Source organism: Nasonia vitripennis, chromosome 2 (genome assembly GCF_009193385.2).
Source record: "Nasonia vitripennis strain AsymCx chromosome 2, Nvit_psr_1.1, whole genome shotgun sequence".
In the NCBI taxonomy this organism is placed as follows: domain Eukaryota; kingdom Metazoa; phylum Arthropoda; class Insecta; order Hymenoptera; family Pteromalidae; genus Nasonia; species Nasonia vitripennis.
In genome coordinates this window covers 2,393,611-2,409,037 of record NC_045758.1, presented here as the reverse complement: position 1 = coordinate 2,409,037, position 15,427 = coordinate 2,393,611, and the positions used below count along the sequence as shown (strand labels likewise).

Genomic DNA, 15,427 nt, shown 5'->3' with positions numbered 1-15,427 from the left:
TGAGAGGTAAACAAGAGTAGGTTTCCAGTTTTTTTGGTTGGACTTTTCATTGAAATTGTGTTATGAACTATATGACGCGATGAAGTTGACTATTGTTGGTTTGAGTGCAGTGTCTGCAGTTGACTTTCTATTTGGACATGAGCTATATGTGTACAGAAATAAAAAATATACAGTCCAGGGGTATTATTCTCGATGCGACATAGCGTACACCAGTATACGTCGGTCAAATTCATGAAAATTCACCTGTTCTTTTTCAGTTTTTACGGTAAATTTTAGAGCTATTTCCACCGCGGATTTTATCATATTTACTTTTCTTGCGCGTGTCTCGTAATCGATTCAAAGTGACATACGGAATTTCGTCGGAAGTTCTTTTTCAAGATTACTTGTAGATACATATAAATATGTACCGTTGAAGGAGGAAATAGGATAGAAATCCTTATCAATCCACTCTAAAATCTATAAAACTGTATATTTTTTATTTCTGTACACATATAGCTCATGTCCAAATAGAAAGTCAACTGCAGACACTGCACTCAAACCAACAATAGTCAACGTCATCGCACCATATAGTTCATAACGCAATTTCAATGAAAAGTCCAACCAAAAAAATTGGAAACCTACTCTTGTTTACCTCTCACTGTAAACGTAGCAAAGATCGAGACAGTTAGAGAATAATATAGGTACCCCAGTACATATCGAAAAGCCGGTAACGAGAGTCAAGAGTAAAAACGAGAATATAAGGCTAATCTTGACAAGTGCTTCGGGTATCGAGGTGAGACAGTTAATTATATACGATATTTACATTGCGCATAGCCAATGTGCTGCGTATACTTATATATCATTGAGCTGACAACTCATCGCAACAAAATTTTTACTGTTCCAATTTAAATATAGCTTTCGATAAATATGAAAATTCTCCATTAATTTCATTTTGAACGAAATGGAAAGGAAAATTCCACTGGCATAATTTTTAATTTGTTCACTTCCATTTGCTCCAATGGCTCACTGATTATTCATATCACGACTTTACGGAGGAGTTAATCGATGATAGATGACGTTTGTATATACGTAATATCGGCAAGTGCGTGTCGTGAGCTTTGGAATTTGCCATTTCTGCGAATTCGTCGTATAAAAAGAGTAGGTACTTACTAGTGCCAAGAGCGGGTTAGTCGAGTACGAGTGTTCATTGAACATGGCCGAGGAAAAATCTGCTGAGTTTCTTCTTTTGACCAAGGAAGATGTGAGTACTGTCGTGGAGAATTCTCTGGGTTCTGCGTTCAAACTAATAGACTACAAGATCACAAACTTCTCAGACCGGATACTTGGCTTCATGGGCGCGCATCGACTACTCTCTGTCAGAGTTCGCGAAGAAACTAGCACTAATGAAGAAACTCACAGCTATTTTGTCAAGTGTTTACCGCCAACGAACGAAGAGCAGTCTCGCGTGTTGCAAAGCGTCAACTTTTTTTACAAGGAAGCCAACTTCTACAGTCATATCCTACCTAAATTGACGGCTTCCATCGGTGACCATTCGTGGTGTCCGCGAAGCTATCTGGTTAAGGGCAGCAATTTAGTTGTCTTGGAAAACCTTGCAACGAAAAACTACATTGTTAAGGATAAACTTCTAGACATTGAAAGTCTGAAGAGTGCATTGGTCGCGATGGCCAAGTTGCACGGGTCAACTGTGTTGGCGGAAAAGCGGCTGGGAAAGACTTTTCTCGAGTTACATCCAAAAGCTCTGGAAGAGTCTCTCTGCATCAATCAAGGTTACACCAAAGAGTGGTACCGAACTGGGCTCGATGTAGCCGCGGCCGTCGCTGAAAAGCTGGGTTTGAACGCAACTCTTATCCCAAAAATATGCGATCGTACTTTTGAAGCACTTTCCACCTTGAAGATGAGGCAGAACGTTATCTGTCACGGGGATGCTTGGTCGTTCAACTTCATGTTCAAAGACTCGCCGCTTGCGCCCAATTGCGTTATGATGGACTTTCAGATAATTCGTTACGCACCGGCGGTGATCGACGTAGCCCAATTTTTCTACTACACTATGAGAAGAGAGTTTAGGGAGAAGAATGAGTATCAGCTGTTGAGGCATTATTACGACGAATTTGCGAAAATTTTGAAGATTGACGAAGAAGTAGTGGTACCGAGCTTTTCGCAGATTCTCGAGGAATTTGAGCTTTGTAGAATTGTGGGAGTTGTATCGGCTGTTTTGCAGCTGCCATTGACTATGGTGGATGACGAAGTTGGGGCCGACATATTCAGCGATGCGGGTGGTTTTGCCAGACTTGTTTATCTCGACCGCGTCGATTTAGTACTGGATATTATGAAGAAGGATTCCTCGTACAACGATAGGATTGTTGAAAGCGTGAAGGAAATGGTTGAGAGATCTAAGAAATTACTTGGAGAGATTATACAATGAATTTAATCAATAAATACAAATTTATGAAACAATGAACAATTCTTTTGTCAAATATATAATTATTCCTCTTATGTAATTAAAAACGTTGTTATCAAGTTACATCATGTTTTGAAGAATTGCTCATTATCGGCAACAGATGTTCAATGTCGGTGTGTATGTGTACACTGACTGAAAAGAATTTCGAGAAAAATAAACAAAAAAGAAAAAATTCTTCAATCATTTTGAAACTTTTTAAAGAGATAAATATCAGTGCCCTTGATGTATTTTTTGTCATTTTCCCATATAAGCTACACATTTTTGCAACCGTTTAGTTCCGAGAGAGCGGCCACCAATTTATGTAGAATACGTGTAAAATACCTCAACGCACAGAGCGAATAAATCTACTATTCCCAGACAAAAAAAAAAAAATCAAAAAATAGGAGAAACAACTAATGAAAAAAACCTATTATGATTGACTGAAATATTTCTATCATAGGTCTATAAACTGCCAGCAGATTATAGCAAGAGATATCTTACGATATAATTTATGCATAAAAATAGTACATATATCTGTCATATCAATAGAATGATAGAGAAATAATAATAATAAGTTTCTTATTAAATCCATTGATGCATACTCTATTGTGAAACAGACATATAATAGTAAATCTTGGCTTAATGCCTAAGTTTGTTTTGTTGCCGCATAATGTTCATTTATCATACGACCTTTATCAATCATTCTACGATAAAAACTATTTTTTCATGATCCCTGCATGCGTTCTCCGACGTTTCATTACATAAAACTAACGCAAAGCGCTTGGTTCAATCTATTTTACGATACACTACTGTGTAGAGCAGCAGCATAGTTAGATGCTCTAAGTGGATGTCGGTATCATGGAACCTAGTAAAAATGACCAAGATAATCGCAAGAACCCTTTTCGAGACTTTTTACAAAAAGAAGAGGTTGAAGTAGTGATGAAGCGTGCCTTAGAACCATGAGTTCTAATCATCAATCATAATGTGAGAATTTATTCGACTGAAAAAGTAGGCTTTCTGGGAGATCACAGAAGTTTGGTCGTGACTGTTCAGAAAGATGGCAACATTGAAAAGGAGATACATACGTTTTTTTTTTTAAACTGTACCCTTCGATATAGAAGAGCAAGCATCATTTGTCCAAGACTGCAAGGCTTTCTACAAGGAGACGAGTTTCTACAAACTGATCATACCTGAACTGCTGTATGGTCTCAAAGACAAATCGTGGGTGGCAGAGTATTATTTAGTAAAGAACGACCTACTGGTTTTCGAGGATCTCAAGTCTAGAAACTTTTCGATCAAGTCTGCACACCTGAATCTATCAGTTCTGAAATCAGGTCTGACAGCGTTGTCGAAACTACATGGCTCCACATTACTGGCAGAAAAACGTCTTGGAAAATCTTTCGGTCAAATTTATTCAGAACAACTTCAAGAGTCCCTGTTCGTTCGTGAAAGCAAAGTCTACGAGTGGTTCAGTACGAGCGTCAACGTTTTTGTAGCGATAGCTAAACAACTCAAATTAGACCATACCTGTATTCCCAAAGTTTACGATCGTATATTTGAGTTTATCAAAGCTTCGAAGACGAGACGTAATGTCATCTGCCATGGGGATTGCAAATCTTACAATTATTTGTTCGACGATTCACGACCTATCCCAAAATGCGTTATAGTGGACTTTCAACTTGTGCGTTATGTACCCGCGATTATTGATGTTTTGCAATTGATGTATTTGACAACCAGGCGAAAATTCCGGGATGACAATGAGAAACTATTGTTGAAACATTACCATGAAGTTTTGTGTAAGTTCATGAGGGATCACGATGAGGAAATGGATGTACCTAAACTTACAGATGTTTTGCAAGAGTATGAAGAAACGAGTGCAGTAGGGTTGATAATGTCCGCCTTATATTCACCAATAAATCTCATAGATACGACCTTGTGCGCCGATTTGACACAAAATTCTGATGGGTTTGCCAAGGTTTTTTTTAAAGAAAGGGACCATTTTGTGCTGGATCTTATGGAGAAGGATGCTTTCTACAAAGACGTTCTTAATGAAATTGTCAGCGAAATGGTTCAGAAATCGAAGCATTTTCTAAAATAGTGATATAATTATTATTTCAAGTCTCACAGTATTTATAATGTACGTGTGTGTATGTATTCTTTTTATGTTTTAATAAATGTATTATAGTCAATATGCCTTTTTTTAATTTTTAGTACCTATAATAATTCCAAGATATTGGTTGAGCTGTAAATAGTCTTTATTCATAGATAAGCATTCATTTTGATTTAATGCTACAATGTTCACTTATCAGATGGATATCAACTTTACTGACATTCAGCAAACATTCACTATATGCATTTGCCAGGAAGAATGGTCCACAATATGCAGTATGTAAACCTTCTATATCGTCTTATTTCGCGCTGTAAATGCATTTTTACTCTCGCAATAAGAACTCTAGTAAATTACTGGATTTATAAATGAAGAACTTGTTGCAGGTTTACTGCCCGACTATGCATTTCAGTTTGTTTCTTATTCTCAAAGGCTTCGATAAAAACTCGTATCGTTGCTAGGTTTTGCTCTTCCTGTCCAAACTTTTGGCCGAAAAGCATCACTCGTCGCTCGCCATGTCTGTGTTGACGCTTAAGGATATCAAGACGGTCGTAACGCGTGCACTCGGTCCAAAGGTTACGATTGTCAGTCATCGTCTGGAAGACTTTACGAAAGAGAAGAATGGCATATTTGGAACTCACCAACTGCTTGTGGTTGAAGTTGAAGATGGATCCTACGAGAAGAAGACCGAAAGCTTCTTTGTGAAGACACGTCCAGAATCTGCTCTGATCATGGATACACTCTTGGACGAGGAAACTTTTCTCGAAGAGATTCACTTTTTCGCCCAAGTTCATCCTCTGATGATGAAGGATTACCAGGGCGAGAGATGGTCACCTCGATGCTTTTTGGCCAACAAAAACGTCCTCGTATTCGAAGACCTTCGCGTCCAGGGATTCACCCATCGTACGAAAAATATCCTAGACGAACAATCATTGAAATCCGCTCTGTCATCGCTAGCCAGGTTTCACGCGTCCTCCCAACTCGCAGAAAAGCGTTTGGGCAAATCTCTGAAGGAAGTCTTTCCGTCCGCGTTTGGGGAAAAGGTGTACAACAACGGCAATAAATTTGGACAGTCCACATCCTGCGGTTACGAGACCATCACCTTGATGGCCGAGAAGTTGGGCTTGAACTCTGGATTGGTGTCGAGAATCCACGAAAAAGCTTCGAAGCTTGTCAAACCTGCGGTAGGTAAATTGAACGTTCTCTGTCACAGTGATCTCTGGATGAACAACGTTCTCTTCAACGACAGTGTACCTGCCAAATGCATTTTAGTGGATTTCCAACTCTTGAGATACGCTTCACCAGTAATCGACTTCTGCATGTTGGTGTACTTGCATACGACTCCGGATTACCGAAAGAAAAATAATCTAGAACTGTTGCAGTATTATCATTCCGTTCTTCGCGACGTACTTCTGCGAAGCGAGATCAAGCCCAAGATACCGTCGTTCGAAAACCTTTTGAGCGATTTCAACGAATACAAACTCGCGGGAATGGCATACGCCTCGTTGTACTTGCCTGGTATCTATTTAAATCCGGAAGATTTTGGTACGCTGTTAAACGATCCAACAGCACTGCAGAAATTTATGTTCACGACGAGGATGGACCTTATAGGACCTGCTATGGACAAGGATCCCGTTTACAGAGAAAAACTGAGGGGCATCATAGAAGAACTGTTGGAAGAGGCTGAACGAGTATTCGGTTAACGATAGAGGCACTTTTTGTAGCATTGTTGTTTTTGTGAAATAAATTGCTATTAATGTGCACCCGCAGTTTCTCTTCCCGCGTCAAACAAAAGATGATTGTACGGTTTTATCATCGTGCAAACGTCTCCGATATCAAACACGAAACTGTTTTTTAAATGCGCTCAAAGATACGCCATGTGGCAGTCAGCTGACGAGAAATGCAAATATTTGATCGAAAAGCCTGCTCTCGATTACAATAGACCTTATCTCTCTCTCTCTCTCTCTCTCTCTCTCTCTCTCTCACTCTCGACTATGCTTTAATTGCGCATACGCACACTTCGATCGTTAAGCAAAGTTCTTATTTATAGCGGCGTCATTGAAGCCATATACACACACGATCCACCTGCTGTACGTATATTCTCTTGCGATTAAGAAGTGCTGACAATACCGCGATTGGCCAAGAATAACCGAATCGCACTCAATTAAGAAAGCTCGAAAATAATAATAGGGCTGACAACTTTGATTTCCGTCCCTAGAGCTGTTTGTTGACAAGCCTCGCGGCAACAGTTTTTAATCCAATCCATGCAGAAGACTATTTTCTCTCCATGGCACAGGCGACAAGAGATGACGAATACGAATGTTTTCGCGCGCGTGAGTCAGTATAGATGCGTACTATCCGGTAGCTTGGCGTCGAAACGGCAAATAATAACGTCAAACGCAGAACCGGAAATTCTTCGTCGGACAACAACAAAACAAAAGCTTGCCCACCCTAGCGCTGCAGCATCCCTCTGCTTGCGAGAGAGAGAGAGAGAGAGAGAGAGAGAGAGAGAGAGAGTGCAAACGAGAGCGCTCATCATCTCGCTCGGGCCTCGATCTAAATAGATCGATCAGTAAATAGATCGGAGCCTCCGTGCAGCAGCGAGGCCGCTTGTTCACCTCTCTCGCGCACTGCACTGCACTGCAGCGGGGATATTTGCAGCGAGGGCAAGCGCCGCGAAAGTTGCTGCTGCTGGCAGGGCTTATCGTGACACATTTTCCCTTTCGGCCGCCCCTCCCGTGAGCTTGCAACTGCACCGAGTGAGAGAGAGAGAGAGAGAGAGAGAGCTTAGGCTAGATTTCTCCGCGGCGAGTCTGGCCAGTAGTAGTTTCGCTCTCGGCTTGTCGCCGAAAAGCTCCTCCGTCGCGTGGTGTATTGTCAGTCGAGAGAGTCGAGTCTCTCCGCCGAGGGCCCCCGCCGCCAAAGCAGCGCCTTTTGATATCGCATTGCAGTGAGCAGCGTTCCGACATCTCTCTCTCTCTCTCTCTCTATCAATCTTCAGTGCAGACCACGATATTTCAATTTTTTTTCTATTTCTTATCAATTACCACTACATTTAACTATTATCTCGCCTTTGCATACTGCAGCAAGCACCTTTGCACTTTGCGTCATATTTGTTATCGCTTTTGCCGTTTTTTTTTATTTATTTATTTTTTTTTTTCACGCATATACTCTCAGCTTCGCTCATTTCTTTTGTGTTGCATAAGTATATAATCGCCAAGACAAGCTCGCTTTCTGCCGACGCTACTACTCTGAAACGCAAAGAACGATCGATGTACATCGACAAAAAAAGACGCTTCTGTATACTGTGTGTCTCACTCTGTGTGTTCAAGTGTCTTGTTTACGTCTTCTCAGGATATATTCCGTCCGTCGAACGAAGCATCCATCGCATCGCACATAAGTATATCGATATTTTTTAAGTCGTATTAAAAAAGAAATCCGGCGAAAAGCGATGCACTCGGCGCAGGAGCAGAGTGCAGTCTATATAGTTATACCGCAGCGTTCCGGGGAGCGCAGCGCGGCAGCACCGGCTTTTCTATTATTATATCGAGTGCTCCGGTTTCTTTTTGCCCGGCCTTTTTCGCGTATCGGCTGTCTCTTGAAAATACTCGCGCACAACCCGATACCCATTCTCTAAGCAGCCGAGCGAATTTTTCCGAGACGAGGCGTTATTATTACGTATATTACGTATACTCCGGTATGCGCTGCATACGGCCGGCGAAAATTTCTCTCTCTCTCTCTCGCTCTCGCTCTTTCCCCTTTGGTACGCTCGTCGAGAGAGCTCGCTTTGTTATGTGAACCGGGATTATGTAATGCGGACTCGGGAGAGAGACGCCGGTCTATTTTCGCGGATATCGCGATTAATGAAGAAATGCAGATGAGCGAAGCGTGCGAGTATAGAGGAGAAGTGCAATCGTGATTGCCGGTATTATTGTAGATAATGGCACGAAAGATGACAAAAGTTGTCGGGCGATTTTGTAGATGTAGAGCACCATGGCGACCCTCGACATTAAGTTTACGAAATTCGACAACCGGCCATGGGGCTTTCGTCTGGCGGGAGGAAGCGACTTCCCCGAGCCCCTCACAGTAATTAGGGTAAATATCGACTCGGTACAAACTGGAGATCGCTTATGTTTTCCTCGTAATATATAAGCGCACAAGCGCTATTGTTTTCGTTATTTCGCTCTCGTGGGAGAGAGTTGTATGTAGAGAGAAAAAAAGACAGCAAGGAGAATTTTCAGGTATCGGAGGGAAGTCTCGCGGAATGTATGGGCTTGAAAGTCGGCGATGTAGTCGTAAAGCTGAACGATCAGCCGATAAGCGAGTTGACACACGGTCAGGCCCACGAGGCGCTTGTTCTCGCCGGAAACAACTTCGTTTTAGGAGTTCGAAGGTAAGAGTCCAATCTATATAAATTCGTTTATATCGTACGCAGAGGTTCGTCGGCATTCGATTCCAAAGATAGCCCTATGCTGTTTATACAAACGCATGTTTTGTACACACTATTGCCAAGAATAAGTCTATTTGCCCGAAAATCTATGAATGAGCGTATATATATTTTGGCCCAGAAAGATCCTCTTTTATCATTTTTTCATGCACACCTATATATATATCCCGCGAGAAGAGTCACGAACGGCTTTCGTGCTGACAGTCTTCTCTACAGGCTAATAAATCCGTCGAGATTTATTATATGCCTCGCGAGCTTCGTAAAAAGCCATTAATGATGGCCCAACACGGAATATATATATATATACATATACACAGAGGTATAAACATCGCAGACACACAAATTGTCCAGCCGCTGTAAAATCGCGCATATATATATATATTTAGCGGATATTCCCAGAAGCGTAAATCCTCCGCGCGTCGAAGCTCTATAAACCTTGAGTCATTATAAAGCGTCTCGTTTCGCGCGAACACAGTCTCCGAGCATCGTCTAAAAGTCTAAGAGAGTAAAAGCGCTGAGAAGCCGAAAATCTAATCGCTCGTTAAAATATGATCGGCCGATTAATAAAGCTGTGATCGATCGCGCGACAAACAAGCTGCACGGAAGCGTCGCATTAGTCAGTCAGAAAAAAAGTGCATCAGCAGCAGCGCTCGCCTTGAGCCCGAGCAGCGCAGCCTAGCAACATGTGGCAATGTCGCGCTAGCCAACATAAATAGCTAACCCAGAATCAAACTCGCCGACAAAGTGTCCTGCAGCGCCGAGTTTAAGCCGCTGATGGGGCTCAAGAGGCTCATTACGCGCGCGTATAAATTTCGGCTTTGCGCCTCTCCTCGGGATTTATCGTCCGCTCGAGGGATTACGAGTGTAAATTTTAATTTGATCCTCTACCATATTTACGCCGCGCGCGAATCCAACGAGTATTATTATTGCAGAGGCGCTTGTTATTTAGTCGCTCCGTAGCTCAGCTCTCTGAGCAAACACGTTCGAGAATAGCCCGGCGCTGCCGGATTCGGAGGCCAAATTCGCCGGGACTCTCTCCGCCGCGAGATTGATAATCGTTTCAAAAAATTCGAAAATACCCGCGTAGGCTCTGCATTAGTGCAGTATAGCCGATGATGATTTCGATCGCGCTTTTTGGCACAGCCCGCTCGGTTTTGGCCCAGTTCTTAGCGCCTCCTAATCTTCTCTCTCTCTCTCTCTCTCTCTCTCTCTCTCTCTCTCTGGCACCTCGGGAATTCCTCCGGCCCTTCATACGGACTCTGCGCTGTACCGAGCGCACGATTTATTTTCGCGCGCGAGAAACGGAGGGAATGTGAATGACACGCGCCGACTGACGGCCTAAATTTATAATTCGCCTACTCTGTCGTAAGGTGCGTTCGAGCTTTCTTCTTCCCGAGTCACGGCCGCGCGATCTGGCGATTACGATGCAGGTGTTTCGAATATCTGGGCTTTTGGCTTATTCGCTGCGCTTATGCTTTACTAATTATCCCGTAACATCAACATTGTACGTGGGAGGATTATTTTAATTTTCTCGCCTCGCAGAACAGAGGACCCCAACAAGACGGTCGAGGGCATCGAGGAGAAGATCGAGCCGTATATGCTCCCTGTAAGTCTAAATCGAGCCCCCGAAGAATCGCGGGACGGCGGCGAGTATACAATGCCGTGTGATTTCTAGCTTGAAGAAATATTATTCGCTCCGATCGAGGGAAAAAGAGAGACAACACCGGACGAAGCGCCGCAGATCGAGGACGAGTCAGCGCCAGTGCCCGAGCCCGAGCCCAGCGAACCGGTCGAGCTGTACCCGGAGAAGCCGCGCGACGAGAACAGCGAGCCTCTGCCCAAGAGCGACCTCACCGACGAGCAGATCGCCCAGCTGATCCTCGAGGAGGAGGAGGTGCTCAACGAGCAGGGCGTCTTGGGGTGAGTCCAGCTCCGACGATACAGCTCCCCGTTAACGTAACCGAGGCTCTGCGTTCGCAGCGTGAACTTCAAGAAGCTGCGCCCGCGCGCCCCGCTCCTCAAGGAGTCCAAGGTCTTCCAGGTGCTCCAGCAGGAGGCCAGCTCGGAGCCGGCGCAGCTGCAGGAGCTCAAGCGGCAGACGACCTTCCTGCAGAAGCCCGAGCGCCCGGTGCCCAAGCCCAGGCGGCTCTCCCAGTCGGAGGAGGCCGAGCCCGAGGTCGAGCCCTACCGGGTGCTCATCAGGAAGCAGCCGAGGAAGAGCGTGACCGAGCGCCTGCTGGAGCGGGGCCTCCTGGACCCGTCCCGCGCGAACACGCCCGAGGTAAAGCCAGAAATCCTCCTCACCGAAATCGTTCTCGACCGCGTGCTCGAGAGAGCCCGCTGCTGCAGCTGGTCCTTCACCCCGAGCATCGACGACGACGACGACGACGACGAGATGCTGCCCATCAAGGAGGAGCAGTCGCTGGTACCGGCCAGCCTCGCGCCCCTGCTCAAAGAGCCGGCCGGCCCGCGCAAGCGGCAGAGGCTCCGCCGCCGCGGCAGGTACCTCAGCCGGGCCCTCGGGCTCGAGTTCCTCGAGTCCGGCAAGCGGCCCGGCAAGCCCCGACTGCTGCGCCGGCCGCGCTACTTCGAGCGCATCGTCGGCCTGCTCCGCGTCCTCGTGCTCGCCTCCCTGGCCTGCAGCATCCGCGAGACCTACGACTCGGAGATCCTGCATCGGGGCTCCAGTCGTCGGAACTCGCGCCGCGCCTCCTCCTGTCGTCGCGAGTCCAGCGCGTCCGGGCCGATGAGCTCTTTCGAGAGCGGCATCCTCGCGTTCAAGGCCAAGAAGGAGGCCGAGAGCCTCAACAGCTTCGGGAGCAGGTGCGCCGAGGGTCGGCGCCGGTTATCGCTCATGTCGATGATGCTCGCCGAGAAACTCAGCAGCGCCATGCGGGCCGACCTAGCCCGGGGACTCGCCTACGCGGTGGTACCCTGCGCCTCGGCTCTGGCCTTCTTCATGTTCAATTACGCCAAGCGGTACAACGATAACGCCAACGAGTGAGGGAGAGCCTTCTCTTTTCCTCGTATAGGGGGATCGATATTCCTCTTTTTTCCCTGGCTGTCTAGCTGTGCGAGTGCCGGTTTTTCCGACTGAAATTTGCTCTTATCACGATATACACCGTGCGAACGAGTCGCCTAGGCTCGTGTAGATACTAGCCTTATTCCTTTATCCTCCGTATGCACATTCATCGAGTATAGAAAGTCCTTCGACACGAAATCATCCGCGAGATAAGAATACACGAATATTATATACTGCGTATGTAACTTTGTAAAATAATAAAATCGTAAATCGAACAGCCACAAGTCAGTTTATTGTATGCAGAGAAGAGCCGTTGAAAATAATCGCTTCTACGCTTGATGCGTACTGTATTGTCCGAGACGGCAATTTTTGTCGTAGATGTATCGGTAGATGAGAGTTGCACGCACGTCTTCGTAAGTACAGAAAGGATTGTGAAGCGTCGTTAAAGTCTTTAGAAAAAGTGGAGTCCGTAGTTTCATCAGTCGTCATTTGTAATAACTCATGAAAAAAATCGCTCATTCAATGTAACGTGGACCATCGTTCTCGTTGTTCTTCAAGTCACCCATGCCGCTCATAATATCTATATCTATACGCAAAGCTGCGCATCCCCTCGCAACATCCCACCCATCTGCATGAAGAGCCACACGAGGCTCGACCCTGTATATCGCAAGCTTTCATTAACGCTGCCTAACGCTCGCTTTTTTCTCCCTCCTTCTCCCGCAGAAAGCAACACCGCCGACCACACCGGAGCCCAGGAGAGAAGCCCAAGGATCGGAGGTTGGCGACTCGCGACCCCAGTCACAGGCCGAAGTCATCGAGATCGTTGAGTCGACGGAGGAGGACAAGGAGCAATCGGTGGTAAGCGGCGCAGAGTGCGAAAAGACGAGCCGAACAAGATTCTCATGAAACGCGCGTCTGTGCAGCAGGAACCGGAGCCGCGAGTCGAGGAGCCAGCTGAGGAGGAGTCGGCGCAGGTGCTGATCCGACGGCCGTCGGCAGCGTTGCAGGACGTCGACGTCGAGGTCGCGGTCACGATGGACCGGGACAAGATCAAAGAGCTGGTCACCACCGAGATCAGCCTCGAGCGTCAGCTCGAGAGCGTCCAGAGCCAGCTGATGGCTCTTAAACAGCTGCCCAGCGAGATCGAGAAGCATCTGAAGATCGTCTCCGAGCAGCTGCACAAGATCATGGAGCTGAGCGGCGTCGAGGCGCAGGAGGCGGCTCAGACCAAGGGTGAGCGAAGCAAAGTCAGGCCCAGCGGTGGCCAGGTCGTGAGAAAGGCCAGTAGGCAGGGCTCGCGCTGCGACGAGCGCAATCCGTGACTCTCTTATATCTATTTTTTTTATTTATTTTTTTTTTCCCCTCGCTGTACAATACTTTCGCCGCAGAATTCAAAACGGACAGATTTATCGTGCATTTTTACAAGCGCGCATTACATCCTTCGAATTTTCCAACAAGATTAATACAGGCAGCTTGCTTCACCAAAGGGATGGCATGTAAATTCCATACTCGCTTGTATACCATGTTCTCGCTGTGTTTGTATCTGGTGATTAATAAAAATCTTAAAATTCAACTGTGAAAATGTGCGTTTCATTCTGTCGTCACGTCAGCCTCGCGATCGCTTTGTCAAAATGGCAAATTTCAAATCCCAACAGAGGCGGAAGAGGAACAGCGCGAGGAGGAGGAGGAGGAGGAGGAGGAGGAGAAACGGAGGAGAGAAGCCGAGGAGGAGAGAAAACACGAGGACGAGGAGCCGGCCTCGCTCGCCTCGCAGGACGAGTCCTCGAGCTGGGCGCCACATCTGATCTCGACCGAGGACACCTGGACCGACCTCAAGGAGCTCGAGATATCCGTCAAGAGCAACGAGGACGACGGCAAGCGCGTGAAGAAGTACATCGTCACCTACGAGTCCAAGCTCGTCCAGGAGATGGACAGCTCCAGGAGCGCCAGTCCGGCGCTGTCTCAGAGTTCGTACCGTTTATCCTTAATAGCTTACAGCTCGCTTAAAGCTTCTGACTAACGCTTCCGCTTCGCAGAGAGCTTCGAACCGGACCCAAAGCTGACGCTGCAAGACCAGCTGGTTCAAGAACTGAAGGTACGCTGAGAACGAGAAAAAAATAATTGCTCCCCAACCCCCCCCCCCGCCCCTCTAACCGCTAATTGGCGCGTTGCGCAATAGACGACGTTTTGTGCGTTTGTGTGTGTGTGTGTGTATGTGTGTTACTTCACTGCTCCAATGCACTGCAGCACAGGAAAGGGAGAAAGCCGGCGCGCGATCTGTGGCAGCCGCAGGCTAGGCAGCTCGAGCTCACTTACGGGCGCAAATGGAGGTGTCCGAACGATTTCTTCAACGACGAGATGATCGCCGACGTGCTGTCCTCTCAGGCCGAAGTCATCCGCGGAAGGGCACTGGGGTACGTATCGTATATCTCGCTCTGCTTTCTCTTCCATTATAAACCGCTGCTTTTAATAGACAGCTCGGAAATAATTAGCGGTTATAATATCTGACTATCTTTTTTGCTTTCTGCGTATAGGGTGAACTTTAAGAAATTCGAGAAGACGGCCTTGCCCAACTACGACCACCTGATGAATTCGAGCGTCTACAAGATGATTCACAAGATGGAAGCCGAGCCGAAGAAAGGCATTCCCGCCAGGCCGCCAAAGGTCATCGCCGCCGAGGACATCGTCGAGAGGGTGGTGAGTATCGTCGTATATATATATATATATATATACACACACTCGTAACGATATATCGCTCTCTATACTTATACCGTCTCTTCGCAGAACACTCCGGTCTGCTGCATGGCGGACGACAGGAGCGTGAGAAGTGGGGCCAGTCACTGAGGAGCTTTATAGGTCGCCGCGAGCTCGTCCCTTTTTATCGAGCGATGCGCTATCGATAGTCAGGAGACGAAAAATCGCCGAGCCATGATTGCGCGCTGCGAGAGGAGCTGCTCTGCTGAAATTTTTATTCTTTTTTTTTTCGGACACACACACACACACACACGATGCCGAGAGCCACGTTGTTGTACTTACACTTAATTTTTAAGAGAGAAAAAGTGACACACACACACCTACACAGGCGCTTACGGTGCACATCTCTGTATGTAAAAAAAAAAAAAAAAAAAAAAAAAAAAAAAACGCGAATGAAGAGGCGCCCCCGAGAGACGGGAGTAATAATTCTGGAGCTCCGTCAGCGAGCGATTCGTTTATTTTATATAAGAATATACACTGATGCGAGAGCGATGAATTCGAGCAAAAAAGTACAGAATATACAAAGCATGAGAATTTTTGACATAATAAAACGACTCTATTTCAAATATATATATACAAGCCTCGCTCTTCATTCTCCCCCTAGATATATAGCATGCATAGCAAATTAACGAGGCGCGCAAAGAAAAACTAGTTTCCCCG

General features: G+C 46.2%; 4 protein-coding genes across 13 annotated transcripts; all 4 read left to right on the top strand.

Moving 5' to 3' along the window:
• Window positions 1-570: 570 nt before the first annotated feature.
• On the top strand, window positions 571-15,155 carry LOC100115962 (trichohyalin-like). Of its 10 annotated transcripts, none has more exons than XM_031923277.1 (13): window positions 7,347-7,494; window positions 8,526-8,639; window positions 8,786-8,937; window positions 10,534-10,597; window positions 10,667-10,911; window positions 10,972-11,272; window positions 12,737-12,868; window positions 12,940-13,246; window positions 13,669-13,980; window positions 14,050-14,108; window positions 14,261-14,427; window positions 14,548-14,710; window positions 14,798-15,155. In XM_031923277.1, exons 2-13 carry the CDS (start codon window positions 8,538-8,540, stop codon window positions 14,855-14,857), a joined length of 2,064 nt encoding a protein of 687 aa, XP_031779137.1. In that variant the 5' UTR covers window positions 7,347-7,494; window positions 8,526-8,537; the 3' UTR covers window positions 14,858-15,155. The 10 variants fall into 10 exon arrangements, 9 of the variants coding, with proteins under 9 accessions (XP_031779140.1, XP_031779141.1, XP_031779137.1 ...); XM_031923276.1 differs by having other exon boundaries at window positions 12,937-13,246; XM_031923275.1 differs by having other exon boundaries at window positions 12,737-12,871.
• Window positions 915-2,461, top strand: LOC100116034. Its single transcript, XM_016981550.2, has one exon. The coding sequence runs from the start codon at window positions 1,193-1,195 to the stop codon at window positions 2,420-2,422; it is 1,230 nt and encodes a 409-aa protein (XP_016837039.1). The 5' UTR covers window positions 915-1,192; the 3' UTR covers window positions 2,423-2,461.
• LOC100678785 lies at window positions 3,537-4,626 on the top strand (the record flags this gene model as incomplete). Its single annotated transcript, XM_008211695.4, has 1 exon — window positions 3,537-4,626. A coding segment is annotated over one exon (999 nt), but the record flags the coding sequence as incomplete, so codon positions are not given.
• Window positions 4,943-6,305, top strand: LOC100679888. The gene has a single exon (XM_008211156.2). The coding sequence runs from the start codon at window positions 5,060-5,062 to the stop codon at window positions 6,245-6,247; it is 1,188 nt and encodes a 395-aa protein (XP_008209378.1). The 5' UTR covers window positions 4,943-5,059; the 3' UTR covers window positions 6,248-6,305.
• Window positions 15,156-15,427: the final 272 nt, after the last annotated feature.